Source organism: Drosophila rhopaloa, unplaced genomic scaffold (assembly GCF_018152115.1).
Source record: "Drosophila rhopaloa isolate 14029-0021.01 unplaced genomic scaffold, ASM1815211v1 contig_2, whole genome shotgun sequence".
Classification (NCBI taxonomy): domain Eukaryota; kingdom Metazoa; phylum Arthropoda; class Insecta; order Diptera; family Drosophilidae; genus Drosophila; species Drosophila rhopaloa.
Window position 1 is genome coordinate 16,756,616 of NW_025335083.1, and position 15,265 is coordinate 16,771,880.

Genomic DNA, 15,265 nt, shown 5'->3' on the forward strand with positions numbered 1-15,265 from the left:
CAGAAGGACAAATGGCTGCCGTCGTGTGTGCGAGAGTGAGCGAGAGCGCTGTCGGCCATTTCCTTTCTTCTTTCGCCTCTTTCCGGTGCGTTGAAAGTTTCTCTTTTCGTTTTTCGTTCGCTGGTTGTTTTTCTTTTCTTTTTTTTTGTGTCTTTCAGTTGGCGTCGAGCATTTCCTTAAGGCAAACGCGGCTTTGATTTGCCTTCCGCGTGTTTTCCGCCTTTTTACGGTTCTCGGAAATTCTCAAAATTATTTCGAAAATATCCGATTAATTGTGGTGTGGTGTGATCATGGCTCTGGTGGCCCACCGGATGATGTTGCCCGCGCGGCATCGACGCAGCACCACCCAGCAGGTGGCCCGCAACAAGGTGGGCGTTCTCCTCGTTCCCAGTGTGGCGGACTATTACGCCGGCGAAATTCCACCGCCTCCGGGGGCGGCCACGCCCACTCCGGCCGGATCGCAAATGCATCTTCCGCAGGATCCGGCGGAAACAGCCGCCGATGGTAGCAATGGAAAAGTGAGTGCAACAAGTCGGTGCAACGGTCGGATTCACTTACCATTGCATGCGAAATTTCCTTTGGGGATTTCCCCCAAAAGCAGCTTCGTTTTCACGCTTTTCCTTTCCCTTCGTTTAAGTTTTTCGCCCTTTTTTTTGGCTTCGACTGGCGCCAACTTTATGTCCCTCAATTTGTGCTACAATCTAGGGGCACAGTTTTGTTGTTCTTGGTCATGGTCAGATTAAAAAACTCTGTTACTCCATCAAGTATACGACATGTGGCCGTCAATATTAAAGTGCTAGGCGTAATTGTTAAAGCCACTTAGTTGATACCTAACCAATGATTATGATTTGCTGTAGAGGTGCGAATGAAAGTTATAATTATAATTTTAAAATAAATAATACAAAATAATAAGCAAATTTTTGATAACCCACTTATTTTAAAAAGAAAAAAAACAAATTTTCAAATATTAAATATGGGTATATTCCGTGAGGGCCTCCTATGATTAAATTTATAAATGTTCTTCATAAATCAAAGCATTGAAATTAAATACCTATAAAATTTTTATTTCTGTTTCCATTATTTTCAATTTTATATAATATATTTAAATAATAAATATATATGACAATGTTTATTTGTATCCCAGTAAACCAATCAAAACCAATTGTAACTGATTGGATTTTCGGCTTTTTTTTATAAATATCAGTGTGCGTGTCGATATATTGTTTATCACGCCTCTTTACTTGAACGATGGCCACAAATGGAATTTTTAATACCTACCGGCAATGCCGATGGCCATAATTGAATAGGTGGTGGTCTGTGGCTTTGTTTTGGTTCGCGGACGCAACGGCACCTTTCATTATTCTGCTGTTACAATGCGTGACGAACTTGTCGCCGGCCATCAGTAACCAGAAGCCCATAATTAATTCAACTTAATGGTTGTTTGGGGGTGGCGGGACTGACACCGGTTCCACTAATCAATAAGTTCAGTTATAATGCACGGCCTTGACATGGTATAAATAGACAAAAACTTACTTAATTTAGCAAAGTTCGTTTGCATTTTAGCCTGTTGAGAAAATTAGGGAGTACAAAAATTAGTAAACAGGCTTTTTTGGGAGTCAAGTTGGAGCTATAATTTTATCGGGGTTGAAAAGCCTTTTTCGATTGCTAAAAATAAGTTTAAAACAATTTAAGTGTGTAAATACAATCATTAAACACTTTTCAATTGTTTTCCTACTAATTTACGTTTGCTTTTGATTTTTGAAAACAAATTTTTAGAGCAGAACCTACCCCAACAATTCAAACCAAACAGGAAACTCACCACAATTGAGACAAGAACCCAGAAAAGTTTTTCCTGATAGCTTTGAAAGTCTCGAACAGGAACCTACGACAACAGCTTTCACCAAGCCCTAATTTTCTGGCTTTCACAAACTTTGAGCTCCGTTTCCATGGTTTCCTACCCCAATAATTGAACCTATAGCTATTTGATGAAAAACATTCACATCTACTGACCAACTTGTTGATGCCTTGAAAAATGCTCTATTTGTTTATGTTTGTGGCTGTTGGCTCTTTTCCTTTTGTTTATTTTGCCTGAAAAGTCTACGACGGCTTCACAGAGGTAAACAATTTTTATTCCATAAAGTAATAAAGTTCGCTGTTCAGTATGTGATTAGTAACCAAGCTGGCTGTCCATTTATGTAAAGATCTCGAGCCAGCCGCCTATGTGGAAATTCGCAATGAAAGTCAGTCCCATTTTTCGACCATGGATAACCTGGAAAAGCCAAATGGAGGAAGGGAGAATGAGATTATCAGACAGGCTGCCAAGGAGCACGAGATTGTAAAGCAGCAGCGATTTTTAGAGATAACAAGAAGGGAACCAATGAAATTTGGTGGCTCAAGCTGTTTCAAAATGCAATAGCAAAACTGATAGTGACAAAGCAAACTTTGATAAATTTGTTACAAATATATGGTATAAAATATTTAATTGTTGGGAGAAACGATTTTTCATTTTTGGTTTATTGAAATGTGTGCCGTCTATTCGAGCGATGATGTGGCTGCCTATGAGGAAGTGGATGATTCTCAGTCAGGTCCGTTTTCTAAAATTATCTCGGAGCAAGGTGATAAAAGCGAGATGCAATCGATCATCCTATTGGCCCACCAGGAGCACGAGGCCCAGACCCATCAACAAGTAATGACCGCAATGAAGCAACGCGAGGAGAAGGAGTTTTCCAAGCTTCGAGACATCAACCCATTACCCCAAAGTTTTGTTCAGAACAGAGATGCATTTGATGAGGATGTCAGATTTCTGCTGTCCCAAATCGCTTCAGAGGAGGATAGAAGCGGTGAAGATGAAGATTATTCTTTTTAGGAGCTATATTTCTATTAAAGACTGATGTGGCTCAAATGCTTAAAGTTTATTTACTGTTGTTGAAAAAAGTGAGTGAAGATAAGTGAAAAGTTCTACGTATAAAGTGTTCTGATTTTAATATAGATATGAAAGACACTTAAAATTTTTAATCAAAACAAGCAAAAATCCGATAAGTTCGTAAGCTACATTTGATGATTATATTAAAATTGGTCCATAAGCTGTCTCATCCAAACTTTTTAATTTCGTCCTTAATAAGATTTAATAATTAATATTTAAATGATCGAAAAGCTTGGAGTTAACCTGTTCACATAAACTTAATTCAACGCGATTTAGTCATTTCAATCAAAATTAAATCTTGAGTAAGATGGGATTTTATAGCTTATTATTATTAAAACATAGGATTAGGTCTGACCAATCCCTGATGTTAAGAAAGCCCCGAAATACGAAATTCAGAAACACATAAAAGCTTACACGGATTTATGTATAAATGATGTGGGTGGTGTAAATAATAAACCCACTGGTGGCAATTACGATGATGATGATAAGGCGAAATAGGCAAGGTCTCGTGTGCATCTTGTAAGCCGCATGGCCAATTGTCATAATTTATGCAACAAGGAGCCGAAAAAGCAGGCAGTCAACGTTTTGTCCCCCACTGAAACTTTAATTAAGTTGAACTTATCTATGCCTTACACATGAGACTTGAGCGTGTGCGGTCCGCCTCGCCCCCTCTCTGACGCTCCACGCTCTCGCCCTCTCGCTCTCCTCACGCGTTAGCCAAAAAGCGCTCTCAAATATGCAAATGAATGTGGCACTGGCACGTCAAATGTGGCTTTACACCCCCACACTCGCCCACACAAATACTGTGGCACCTTGGGGAACATGCATTTCGGTCATGTTTACAATGTCAGCTAGGATAACACACTGCGGATTGCAGTCGAGTGTGTGAGTGTGAGCGGGCGAGCTTTTACACTGGACAAAATAGGATAAAGTTGGATAATTTTCATGTAAATAAAAAATGTTACAAAAGAAAATATTAAGAAGAGTGTAAGAATATTTGATATTTTGGTTGTCTACTTTTTTATTTCTGTTGAAAATTCATCATTTTACTATCATTTTATATTTTGTAGGCAATAGACATTCACTTATGGAAACTTTTTTTTTTTTTTAAGTAAAAAAAGTATGTTTTTTTTATTGGAAAAATCGGTAGAATGGCTTAACTTACAAGCATATAAGCGTATTTGTTCATTATATAATGTTCGCTTATTATAATTTTTATATTTACAAAAAATAATGAATGGCTTTATGAGTTATTGTTGAGAAAGTTGGGTAAACCAGCCTTAAAGGCCGAATTACAAGTTGATAGTACAAAGTTTAATTTTTTTCTGAGTGCCTAAGCAATGTCAGCGAATTAGGCCAAGAGAGGGGTCGCTGAGAGAGCGCTGGCTGAAATCAGCTGTTTGCAACGCCCACGCACAGCTGAGCGGTACAGCGGGAGAGCGAGCTTTTTGGGCAGAGCGCAGCGCTCAGCTGGGAGCGGTAAGTCGTCCTTTCGGCTGGCAGGATTTGGGACTCGGCCCTCGGTTCTGGGCCGTCGGCTCAGGGCTCTTGGCACTCGGCTCCGCATCCTTACCTGGCAGAGCTTCGTCCTGGCTTTGTTTACATGCGTTCAACCGCTCCTGCTCGAGTTGCCTTTTCCCGCTCCTGCTCCTGCTCCTCCTTCTTCTCCTGCTGCAGTGCAGGACGAGCGAGCGACCCACTTCGGGCGGCGGCCAGCGCTTTCAATTTCGTTCAACCTGAATCCTGAACCAGTGAGTCCTGGAAACGAGTCCGATTCGAAGACGAGCCATCGGCTGCGGCGCTCGCTTTCAATTTCGCCTCGTTATTCGTTGGTGGCCGTTGGGCGGCCTCAGTCGTGTTTTTGTTGTGCCCGTGCCCGTTCGCGCGTGTCCTGCTGGCTGCTCTCCGTCGTCCTCGCCGCTCGACAGCCCAGCACACTAGAGCAGAGCTCGGGAGCTGCAGTTCGCCACGCGTCCGCGCCTATAAAATATGAATTTCTACCATTTTTCTACTCGTCGGCAGCATTAAAAAACGAAACGAATACAAAAAAAAAACGCGATACGCAAAGTAAAAAAAAAAGAAAAGGGGAAAAGTAAGGACTAACGCCCACGCGAGATGTTTGTGTGCAAAGAATGCGGTTAATAATTGATTCAGTTGCTATCCCCAACTGGCTGCAACGAAGGAAGCCCTTTGCTGAATAAATAATGCAAAAATTGCAGTGCAAATGTAATATGGAATTACAATCACAGCCGTATCAAGGTGACCACAACAATCCGATCGGCAGCCCTGTAATTGTCACTCCGACGTCGCCGTGCCGTTTTGGTTCTCGTTGTCCGCCAGTCGTGTCCTGCAGGTAAGGAAATCAGGAGCTGGGGATCCGCATCAACTAAGCACGGCGGCGTCGCCTGAGCGACAACTGCAAATATGCAAAACTAACGCAAAACTAACAACACTCAATATCGGAATCAATCAATAATAAAAACAAGGAAATCGACTGAAAGCGGAACCTTTTAAATTCCACCGTCAATTACTTTGATTGGCATGTGTGCATTGTAAAGCAAAATACAAGGGCCGACAAATTGAATATTAAAATGAATAATATAAACACGGTGACCCACTTATAAAAATTCAATTCCAAATATAACGATATTATAAAATATTAATTTAAAAAAACGTATAAAATGTAAACACAATTGCATTAAACATGAATAAATGAAAGCAATAATATAAACATGATCTCAAATATAAAAGTTTTTAGAAAAACTATAACCCCAAAATAAACAGGAATCAATTAGGTTTTTAAACCACAACTATTTTTTTTTGCCAATACTGAATTGATTTTGAAAATGAATAATAAATTATAATATATAGAATTGAATTAATTAAATATGAAAATCATAATGAATTACATTATAGTAATATTTCTTTTAGCATTTTACGTATATTGAATTATTCGTTTTTTTATATGACAAAAAACTATTTTCTTAATGCTAAAATAAAAATATAAATTATATAAAAAAACAAAATAAACGTCACTTAAAAATCAGTAATATTTTTTTTGAATGCCTAATATAACGTATTAATAAAATCACAATAATTAAAAATTCAAATTGAAAAAACAGTAAAATAATAAGTTATACTGACAAACCGAAGGCAACCAAGACTAATCTGCGAATGGCAATCTGAAAAGGCCCTTATATAATCACAATAATTCATAATGCATAAATAATGATAAATTGAATTACGGATAAGTAATAATAAAAGGAAACCTGAGCCCTGCGAAAAGAAGTCAGGCAAACAAACGGGCGAAAAAGAAGAATGTCCATAAGTATATACAGCTGCTAACAATAAGTAACCAAACACAATTCCGTGGGGCAGGATGAAAAATGATAACGACAGCCGCCGCAAACCAAACGTGAAAAGTGATTATATATATACGTTCAGACATATCAGCATAAACAACCATAATTGTCGGTTGATTCATCGACGCAATCGAGCGGTTTATCGGGGCTGAAATATTTGATTGTCGTGTCAAAGTTCTAATGCCGATAAATTAGGAATCCTTCAGAACTTGCTGGTGCTGTTTACCTGTAATGTGCTGCTAATTTGTTGCCACAGGAGCGTTACTCATTTCCGAGCAATTACATTAACGCCGCCATCGTTTTAATTAGGCCAGGCCACTTTCGCACATGCAGACAGTGGGCCACGAAAGTATCTCGCCTCGCATCTTGAAAAATATGAAAAAAATTAAAATGAAAAGTTCTTTTGCTGCAAAAGTTCCCCTTTTTCGCTTTTGGCATTGGCGTCGTCATCGTCGTCGTCGTCGTTGTCTGCCAGTCGAGACAACTTTGTTCAGGTGTTGTTGGTTGTTTGCGGCACACGTTTTTCGTGTTTTCACTAGAGTGTTGAGGGCTGCTCGGGGCGGTCCTACCTTTGACCTTTCGTAGTTTGTTTTTGGCAAGCAACGCAGCCATAAAGGATATGATATAATTTTGAAAATATATCATATTATATTAAGACATTTACGTGCATTCAAATTTGTATAAAATGCCAATGTGTTACGGTCCAAAAAAAATTTTAAAATGTATACTTTTATCTTAAAATAAATCTCTTGTAGGTAAAGAGTAAATTTCAACATTGAATTAGGATTCTCGATCAGTCGTGAAAGTTGTATATTTTTTGTGCTCAAAATTGGTAATTAAACATTTTTTAATAATTCAAGAAAGCCCAACATTTTCTAAAAATGATTCTTGATTCTTTATACAACTCTTAGTTGTGCCTAGAAATTATTTAATTTATATGTAAGCAAAATTTAAATTTTCTATCAAAAAGCTCCCAATGTGAAATTCAAAGTAAGATATTATATTTTGTAAAAAATTATTTGTAAATACAATAATATCTAGTTTTCTGTGCCGTCGTGGTGATTTGATAATTTAGAAATGCAAAACTGCTTCTTGCACCATAAGTCATAATTCCAATTCGTTTTTATTTAGTCCTCGAACTAAGGTCCTTCTTTACTCTTCCAGTTGACCTTCAGGGAGCGTTTGCCCCGCTTTCGCCCACATAAGCCCGGTTACCTTTCGTGCCTGGCAACAATTTTTCAAAATTTAGTTTTAGCTTAGCTAAGGAAGCGAAAGTAGTGCAAAGTGGCCAACCAGCAAACGCATACGAATTAAATATTTGCAAAAACCAGGCCCAAATGGGTGGTGGCAGTAGCTGGAGCTGCGGCTGCTTACCACTCATCGCTCGCACAGGCTGCCATCGGCGAACGTGGCCATAATTCAAACGACGCGCAAACTACTTAATGTTATTAGATATGTCTTGTTGGTAAGGCCTTCCTCCGCCCCCCAGCCACGCCCCTTCCAGTGCAAGGGGGCTGGAAAAAGTTTTGCACGGATTTTCTAACAGTGTCCTATGTTTGTGTCGGCCAAGTTTATGCTGATGTTGTTGATTACATCTGCCGCTCCTGTGGTCGGCCGCCTTTTGGCCTCGTCCTGCCACTGCTGCTCGCTGCTCCTTTTTTTTTTTTTTAATTTTTTGTGTCCTCAACTTTCCGTCGTTGACATTTCGTTTTCAGCATTTTTCATGTGAGCTAGTATGTGCGTATTTCGCTTTGCCTTTTTTCCTTAGCCATTCCTGGCCCGTCTTGCTGCAGGTGCTGCATTTAAAATGAAATATGGCAGTCTTTTTGGCGGTTGAGATAAATGCGGCTCAGTTTGTTTGCTCCAGCGTTTTCTGCTGGCTAACTTATTAGATTTGTTACCCTGTCGCATTTCGTTCTGTGCAAGTGGTCCTCCTCTCGCTTACTTTCTGTTTTCCTGACAGTTCACGTTTGTTTTTGTGGACTTACAACGCGGCTGTCTCGAGTATATATATATGAACTTTCTTCGGCAAGACGAATATCTTTGGAGCGCTAAATAAAGAAAACAATTCCAATTTGACCTAAGTAACAGAAAACTAGAGTTTATCATTACCACAAATCAAAGCAAACAAACAAATTTTTAACACTACGCATTTATAAAAACAAGATAACAATTCCAATTTACATTAAATAAAAGAAAAAATAGGTTTATCCATACAAACCCAAAGAAAAGTTCAAAAAATAGAACAAGGAATCAAATGAGTTTGAAGTGCTATCTACCTTATTAAATAAATTTCTTTCCAACATACTTTTTCAGAAAATGAACACCTTAAAATTTCAATGAGGCTCATTACCTTATTCTCAGAAATCTCTGGCAGGTTTGAGTTATCCTTGGCGCCCGTACTCAAGATTTCAATTAGCTGAAGCAGCCAATCAGGCAATGTGCGCCACTTAAAAGTTTTAGCCAACTTGGAGGGTCAGTGGAGTGGCGTTACCAATTTGCCGATGGAAGGGGGTATCAGGCACCCATAGGGAATCATGAACCGGAACGCAGTTCCAGACAACTTGGCAACGGAATGCAATTTCTGTTATTCGTGGATTTCCATACGAGCCGTGAATAAATTGAGTGAATTCGTTGCTCCTGATGCTGCAGTGAAAAATATACGTATTCAGTATTTGTCAGTTTCTGTTGAGATTTTAAGTCGACAAGATTAAAGAGAGAGCCCTAACAAAAAAGATTATTTGTATTTGGCAAATTTACGCTTATTGACGGGGGAAGGACAAAAACGAGCCACCAGCTTTGGCCCGGTTTAAAGGTTCTTTATGGCCCCAGCTTGTGTGGCGATAGGCCTGTCATTTATTAACTCGAATTTGCATTTAAGCTGTGGAAGGGCGAGGGAAAAGGCGGCCTAAGAAAACATTAGCTAGGACAACAAGTTGAGCACAGCATATCGTACATGCAGCCCGATCTTAAAGATATTTGAGTACACAGATTTATCAAGATCTAGAGTAAATTCAGGCTAACCCCTTAACTCAGGCCCAAGAAAAAGTGAGTAGCTAATTTGGAGCAGGCAGAACTGTTTTGAAGAACCCCTAAATTATGGGGGCCCTATGATTTGCCAGCTTGCTTCGCCAGCACACTTTTCCATTTGCTTTAACTTTTAAGTGTTGCTTTGTTTTACATCCCCTCCCCCCGCCCGCTTTCCACCGCTGCCTCCCCCTTTTTTGAGCCAGTTTCGCTGGGCCGTAAGCTGTAGCCTCCTTGTAAGGACCTCAGACTCAGACTCGCTCGACGAGCTGTTGACATTGTGTGCGGTTATTGCTGTTGTTGTTGTGCGCCAGGAAGCAAACACTCTACGCCTACTTAGGCAGCTTTTTCGCCTTTTTCGTCTTATTCGCCTTGCTGTTGCTTTGTTTTCACTTCTGGAGGCGGCTGCTGCTGCAGTTGCTCGGGCCTCCAGCTCGAGTGGCTGTCCTCGAAAAATGCCTGCCAGGGTCATTTGTTCATTTGCATTCGCTAGACTTGCATCTTTTATGCATTTAGCATACCCAGCTCTTTGTCCCCGCCATCTAAATTCCGCTTTAAAATAATTAAAAAATGTGACGCAAATGCAAATGCAAAATGGAAATGGTAGTGGAAGTGGAAATAGAAATGGAAATGAAAGAGGGCCAGTGCTGGGCATGTCAAACGAATTGGCATGTGTCGTGGCAAAAGTCTAAAACTAATTGGGTTATGTCCTCCCCAGACGCTCGTTGTCAGCCGTGCTCAGTCCGGCTCAGCTCAGTTTAGCCCATCTGAGCCCAGCCCGTTGTCCTCAAACAATTGCCCATCGCCCATGACGTTGATGGCTCTTAAACTGCTCTTCATTTGCAGCAGCACCACACACACACACTCGGCCGAACAAAGTGGCAACAGCGATGGGATACAAATCTAAGCCCTAACAGTGGCATTCAGCTGTTTATGGGTCTTGTATCTGCAATCTGCAAGACTCAGACACAGATTTCGCGTTCGTGCTCTGGATACCTGGCTGTCCACTGTCCACTGTCCAGTGGCTTGCATAATTTAGCAAGTTGTTAGTGCAGCCCCTGCTGGCCAAATTTCTTGTTGCCAATATTGTTTTGTGGTCGGCATCGGGCAATTGCAATCTGACAGTTGAATGGGTCTTGTTTTGAGTGTTTGTTAATGTGGTTTTCCGGATTTCTATAACGTAGTGTAGTCCTTAATCCTTTGCAAAAAACTGGTTATAGATTCAATTTATCGAAACAACTATTTACTGCCTGCATTTCTAAAAGGGTCAGGCTTAAAGCTTAAAATTATACAAAAAACTATATATATTTTAATGGGTATTGTTATATACAAAGGAATACGTCTTTGCCAATTATAATAATATTGAATCTCTTAGAACTTTAGAAAATTATACTATTCATAAGATATTTTTTAGGCCATTAGAAACCAATTAATTTTATTAAATCAGTCATAATTATTTGTAGTAATTACGCTGGACTGCTAATACAATTCATTGCTCCAGAGTAATTCCTTTTAACCATTTACATTTAAAATCTTTGCCACTGACGACTGGCGAAGTCAAATAAACAAAAAAATTCCCAGTCATATTTTTGTGCGGTTTTTGCATTCCAATCCAGTGGTTAGCCATCCGTTTGATCAGACCATTTTTCCCTGAAAGGCGCGATGTCAACAATGTGTTATGTGCATGTTACATTTTCCATTTCCAGCTTGCATTTGCATAACGCGCTGCTCTTCCGATTTCCACCTGGCTGACTGGCCTGTCACAGCGACCTGTCATTGTCATTGCCACCAGGAGGACACGGGGACGGGTGACAGGTGGAGTAGATAACGACGACAATGACGGGTCCTGGTTGTTGCCATTCGATGTATTTACACAGTCGTATTTGTATATCACAGAAGTGACTCTCTCCCTGTCCGTACATTTTACCCCACAAACACACACCTCAATAAACAACGGCAATAATGGGCTGTTATCATTGAGGCGGGGCCTTTGTTTTCTGATTTGATTGTGTGAATAGGGCACAAGTCAGAAGTAACCACCCCCTGTGGTGCGTTGAATCAACAAGTTACTAACTTCCCCGTTGGTTATTATTTAATGGAACGAGGGGAACCGACAAAAATCAATCATACGCCCAGTGTGTCAATATGTCAGGCACTTTGTGCTGACCCAACCATTGTCTTTTGCTGATTTTAATATAAGTTTGTGTATTATATATATATATATCTTATCCTCTGCTCTCATTTATAGCCTTCGGGTCAGGTTGTCTAAACAAAACTAACCTCATTTCTTTGGCCCTTTTTTTGTTTGCTGTATTTGCTGTTTTTCTCGGACAACAAGCCTCCTCCAAACAAACTGACCCCAATACAGGGAAAACAATAAATTGCGAAATTGTTGAGAATGCAAAGATGCAAAAATAAATTCAGAGACTTCGACACCCGCACACAAAGGGGTCAGCTGAGTAATGCGGCGAGTGCATGAGAGATGGCAAAGGAAAAGGCAAAATAACAAAATGGCAGTGCAAGTTTCAAGTGGGGGCGGTCCGCTTAGTGGCAAACTTCCTCGGCTAGAACCTGAACAGGCCAGCCGTGATATTTTATGGGCTTCGAGGACGAGCACAGCTAGTAAATAAAAAGTTGCCATTATAATTTTGAACCACCAGGGGGACAGCTGAAAGCGGAATAGAGAAAGATAAATAATCTACGCGAGGCAAAAAAGGAAGTTGCATTCGCTTAGTCAGAAGTCAACTGCAACTGTAGCGTAGTAGGATCTGTAACTGCAAGTCTTGCACAATGAAAAATTGACTTGAAATGCTATGATAATTATGATAATAAATTTAAATAATAGGAACAGCGAAAGAGAGAATTTAACAGGAGGATTTAAGTATTCTATGAGTGATTTTTACAAAAGTTCTATTGGTATTGATCAATAGTCCAACATTTTTACTAGGACAAACCTTTAATAAAAAGTGTTGAATAATTTCATTTTTTGTGAAGGTAGTTTTTATATAAAATTTAAAACTCAAACCGAAAACATTTTTTTTTATTGCCAAAGTCTTAAATTTTGTGTTTATTTTTCTAAAGGTAAACAACAACATTGGGAACTTATTAAGTCTTCTCATCTCTTGAAGCTAAGACAAGGTACCTTGTACTTAACAAATGATAGTATCCTCGGATTACAAAGTTTAACAATTTCTTAAATAAAAATTATCCCAAAAAAAATTTCATACAGAATCTAAACTATGTCTTTAAAGCTTAAAGGCTTTTGGGTTTTAAAAGCACTCACGCTGTTGCATAGGAGCGTCAAATGGGTTTCCACTCATCCGCCGCTAAAATCCCCTGGCAATGCCAGCCCTTTGCGAATGCAGTCATTAAGCGGCACCATAAAAAGCAATAAACACGACGGGCTTCACTTGCAGTTTATGTCATTTGCAACGGGCTCCATGTGCGCTTTAAGCGGACCAAATGTTCTCGGCTTGGGCGCTCTTTTTTTTCAGCCATTTCCTGGGGCCAGCGTAATGGCCAACGGCCACCAGGGCAACTCCAGCTCAAAACCACTCGGCCACTTTATTGAAGTTTTTCCTAGCCATTGCATTTTCCATTTTTATTTTTTTTTTGCAGACCCCCCCCCCTGGTAATTTATGGGGCAGAGAGGTGGAAATGGGCAGTCCTGTTGCCTGTGGTGCAGCGGCTTGGGTACTTTGTCTTAATCTGAGGGCTCATTCTACGCAACATTGCGTTCGTCCGGCTTTTATGGCTTCTATTAAGCGGAAATTATGCCGTATGGTCGAATTACGTATACGCCAGGTTAGCTGCAACAACCAGAGCGTAATTTATAAGCGAAATGGGATTTTCAACAGAGATGGCTAAACATATTCAAAACCCTTTACACATTTTTAATGTGGATTATTTTTGCCCACTCAAGATGACTTTTAAAATTCTTGATAAATTATATTCAATCAAAAATAAATAAAGGTAAATAAATAAATTTTCTCGCCCCTTTTTGACCTATTGCGACCTAAACTTTGCTTTGTGTTGAATAAATTTTGAATGTAAACCATTCCAGACGAACTTGAAAAGGGATCATTTTCTTAAATCAGATATAAATAAATTCATAAAAAGGCGGTCCTCTAAAAATCAGTAACATTCATTATGAATCCTTATCTCTCCTTCAACCATTGAGCAGTTCAAGTTCAGCCATCGCTATAAACTGACAAGCGACCCATTGCGAGTGTCAGAGAACTCCGGGAACTTTGTCTGACATGCAGTTCTCCAATGAGTTTTCAGACATTTTGGGCAAGTGTCTGATGCCAAGGCGGCGACCCCTGCACGTCAGTCAGTGAGTCAAGCACACGAGCCTGGTGTCAGTTAGTTCGCCTAACACTTTAATTAAAAATCTGAACAAAACGAAAAAATCTAAAGTTATGAATGCTCAACTAAAAGTGTCGAGGAAGCAGAACTAGACAGCCTGTTAAGTGGAGGGAAGAGAAAAATGTGGATGAGTGACTTTCGACCGTTCTCCGATGGCTTCTTATTAGACAAACCCGAATCGAAATCGAATGAAGAATGGGGAAATAAGTGCACTTGCCCTACTTATATAAGAATTCAAGAAAAGTCTTCTTGCCAAAAATAGGTGATGGGAAAACAGATAGAGAAAAATAGAGCGTGAGTTAGACGAGAGCAAAAGAGGAGGCTATAAAATAGAAATGTTTTCCTCGCGCATCGAACGCGGAAAAAAACCCTGTGCACTATATTGAAATTGAAATCGACAAAAGAATGCCGAACGAAAATAAACGTTTATTGACATTTGCTCTTGCAATAATCAATAATATTTCCGGTTCTGGCTGGTGTATGCCTTCTGCCTCCAGCAAAGTATTCGATTCCATTTCGGTATCTGCCTCAATGTGTTCGTGTCTAATCAAGAGGTCCGCATTTGTAGCAAATTATTTTATTGACAAATTTGCATGGCAATGGCGTCGAAATTGTATGGACTTCCGCCTTATTGAACCACTCGAGAAACGAATACGTTTGCCTATGCGTGAATAGCGATAAGTGTGTTATTTCGATGATGTTGTAACCCATAACCCAACACTAGAAAATCAGAATGAATAGAAATGTGATGATTTGCATTTATAAAATATGTATGAAGGGGGCTCTAACTTTAGATTTAAAATCAAATTAAAAATAACAGATTTAACTTACTACTTGGATAATAATGTCCACTTTAATACTTGGCTTCAAGCTACATCTAAAAAAGAAATATTTTTAAAGCGCTCAATGCTAACATTTCGAACATTTTCTGTGTTTTCATAGAGCCCAGTGAATGGGTGCCGGCAGCATAAATATTTGCCTTAACAGGCTTCGCTCGTTTGAGTACGTTTAATTAGCAATAAAATCAGTAATTATACTGCACAAACACAGTAGCAGTGACCGAAAATAAACCGTCAAGGGGCGTGGCAAAGCGGCCATAAAACGCGAAACAAACCAAGCCCGTTGGCCATGCCACAAAAGTCAGCTTAAAATAAATTTAAATTTTAATTTCAATCTCGGTCCCGCTCGCTCGACAGCGCCACACAAAAGCCAACTGTTTCGGCGGCGGTGAAAGTCTGTAACCCTTCCCCCCTTCTGTTTGGCCCACCCCCTTTGTATCCTTATTCCCTTCCCAGGATCCCTTTCCGTGGACATCCTTGCCACTGCTGCGTAGACAACTTCCAGTGGCGCAGCTGCCATTTGGTGTGCCTGTGTGCAAGTGAGTGTGGTTTGATGGAAGCCATTGGCAAGTCCCTTGGCTTCCTGACTTCCTGCGTGCGTCAAGTGTATCTGTGGATCTGTGCAGGTTGCATACCCGAGCACACTGCGATTTTAAGGATGTCCATGTACATTTATATCTTGTAAAATGTGTAATTACTTAAGTGATAAATACAGCCAAAAATACCCTTTTATATTAAATTTAAAC

The 15,265-nt window shown here is 39.9% G+C and overlaps 3 protein-coding genes across 5 annotated transcripts in view; all 3 read left to right on the forward strand.

Annotated features, from left to right (window-relative positions):
- The first annotated feature begins 290 nt into the window (after window positions 1-290).
- On the forward strand, window positions 291-2,416 carry LOC108052336. Its single transcript, XM_044460472.1, has 2 exons — window positions 291-636; window positions 2,202-2,416. Exons 1-2 carry the CDS (start codon window positions 291-293, stop codon window positions 2,414-2,416), a joined length of 561 nt encoding a protein of 186 aa, XP_044316407.1.
- A 7-nt stretch (window positions 2,417-2,423) lies between these two features.
- On the forward strand, window positions 2,424-3,094 carry LOC108052316. Its single transcript, XM_044460000.1, has 2 exons — window positions 2,424-2,934; window positions 2,990-3,094. The coding sequence occupies exon 1, from the start codon at window positions 2,522-2,524 to the stop codon at window positions 2,864-2,866; it is 345 nt and encodes a 114-aa protein (XP_044315935.1). The 5' UTR covers window positions 2,424-2,521; the 3' UTR covers window positions 2,867-2,934; window positions 2,990-3,094.
- Window positions 3,095-4,763: 1,669 nt separating this feature from the next.
- Window positions 4,764-15,265, forward strand: part of LOC108052655 (mucin-5AC) — a 42,010-nt gene continuing 31,508 nt past the window's right edge. For 2 of the 3 annotated variants that reach the window (XM_044459997.1, XM_044459996.1), the window contains exon 1: window positions 4,764-5,182. The gene's annotated coding sequence lies outside the window, so the exon portion shown is untranslated. The remainder of the gene's footprint in view (window positions 5,183-15,265) is intronic. The other variant, XM_044459998.1, reaches the window with a different exon arrangement.

Bases quoted from the DNA above. Each gene is read 5' to 3' on its own strand.
- LOC108052316 (XM_044460000.1), top strand. From the start codon at position 2,522: ATGTGTGCCGTCTATTCGAGCGATGATGTGGCTGCCTATGAGGAAGTG.
- LOC108052336 (XM_044460472.1), top strand. From the start codon at position 291: ATGGCTCTGGTGGCCCACCGGATGATGTTGCCCGCGCGGCATCGACGC. The intron at 637-2,201 runs GTTTTTCGCCCT...ATTTATGTAAAG, and splicing joins TTTCCTTTCCCTTCGTTTAA to ATCTCGAGCCAGCCGCCTAT.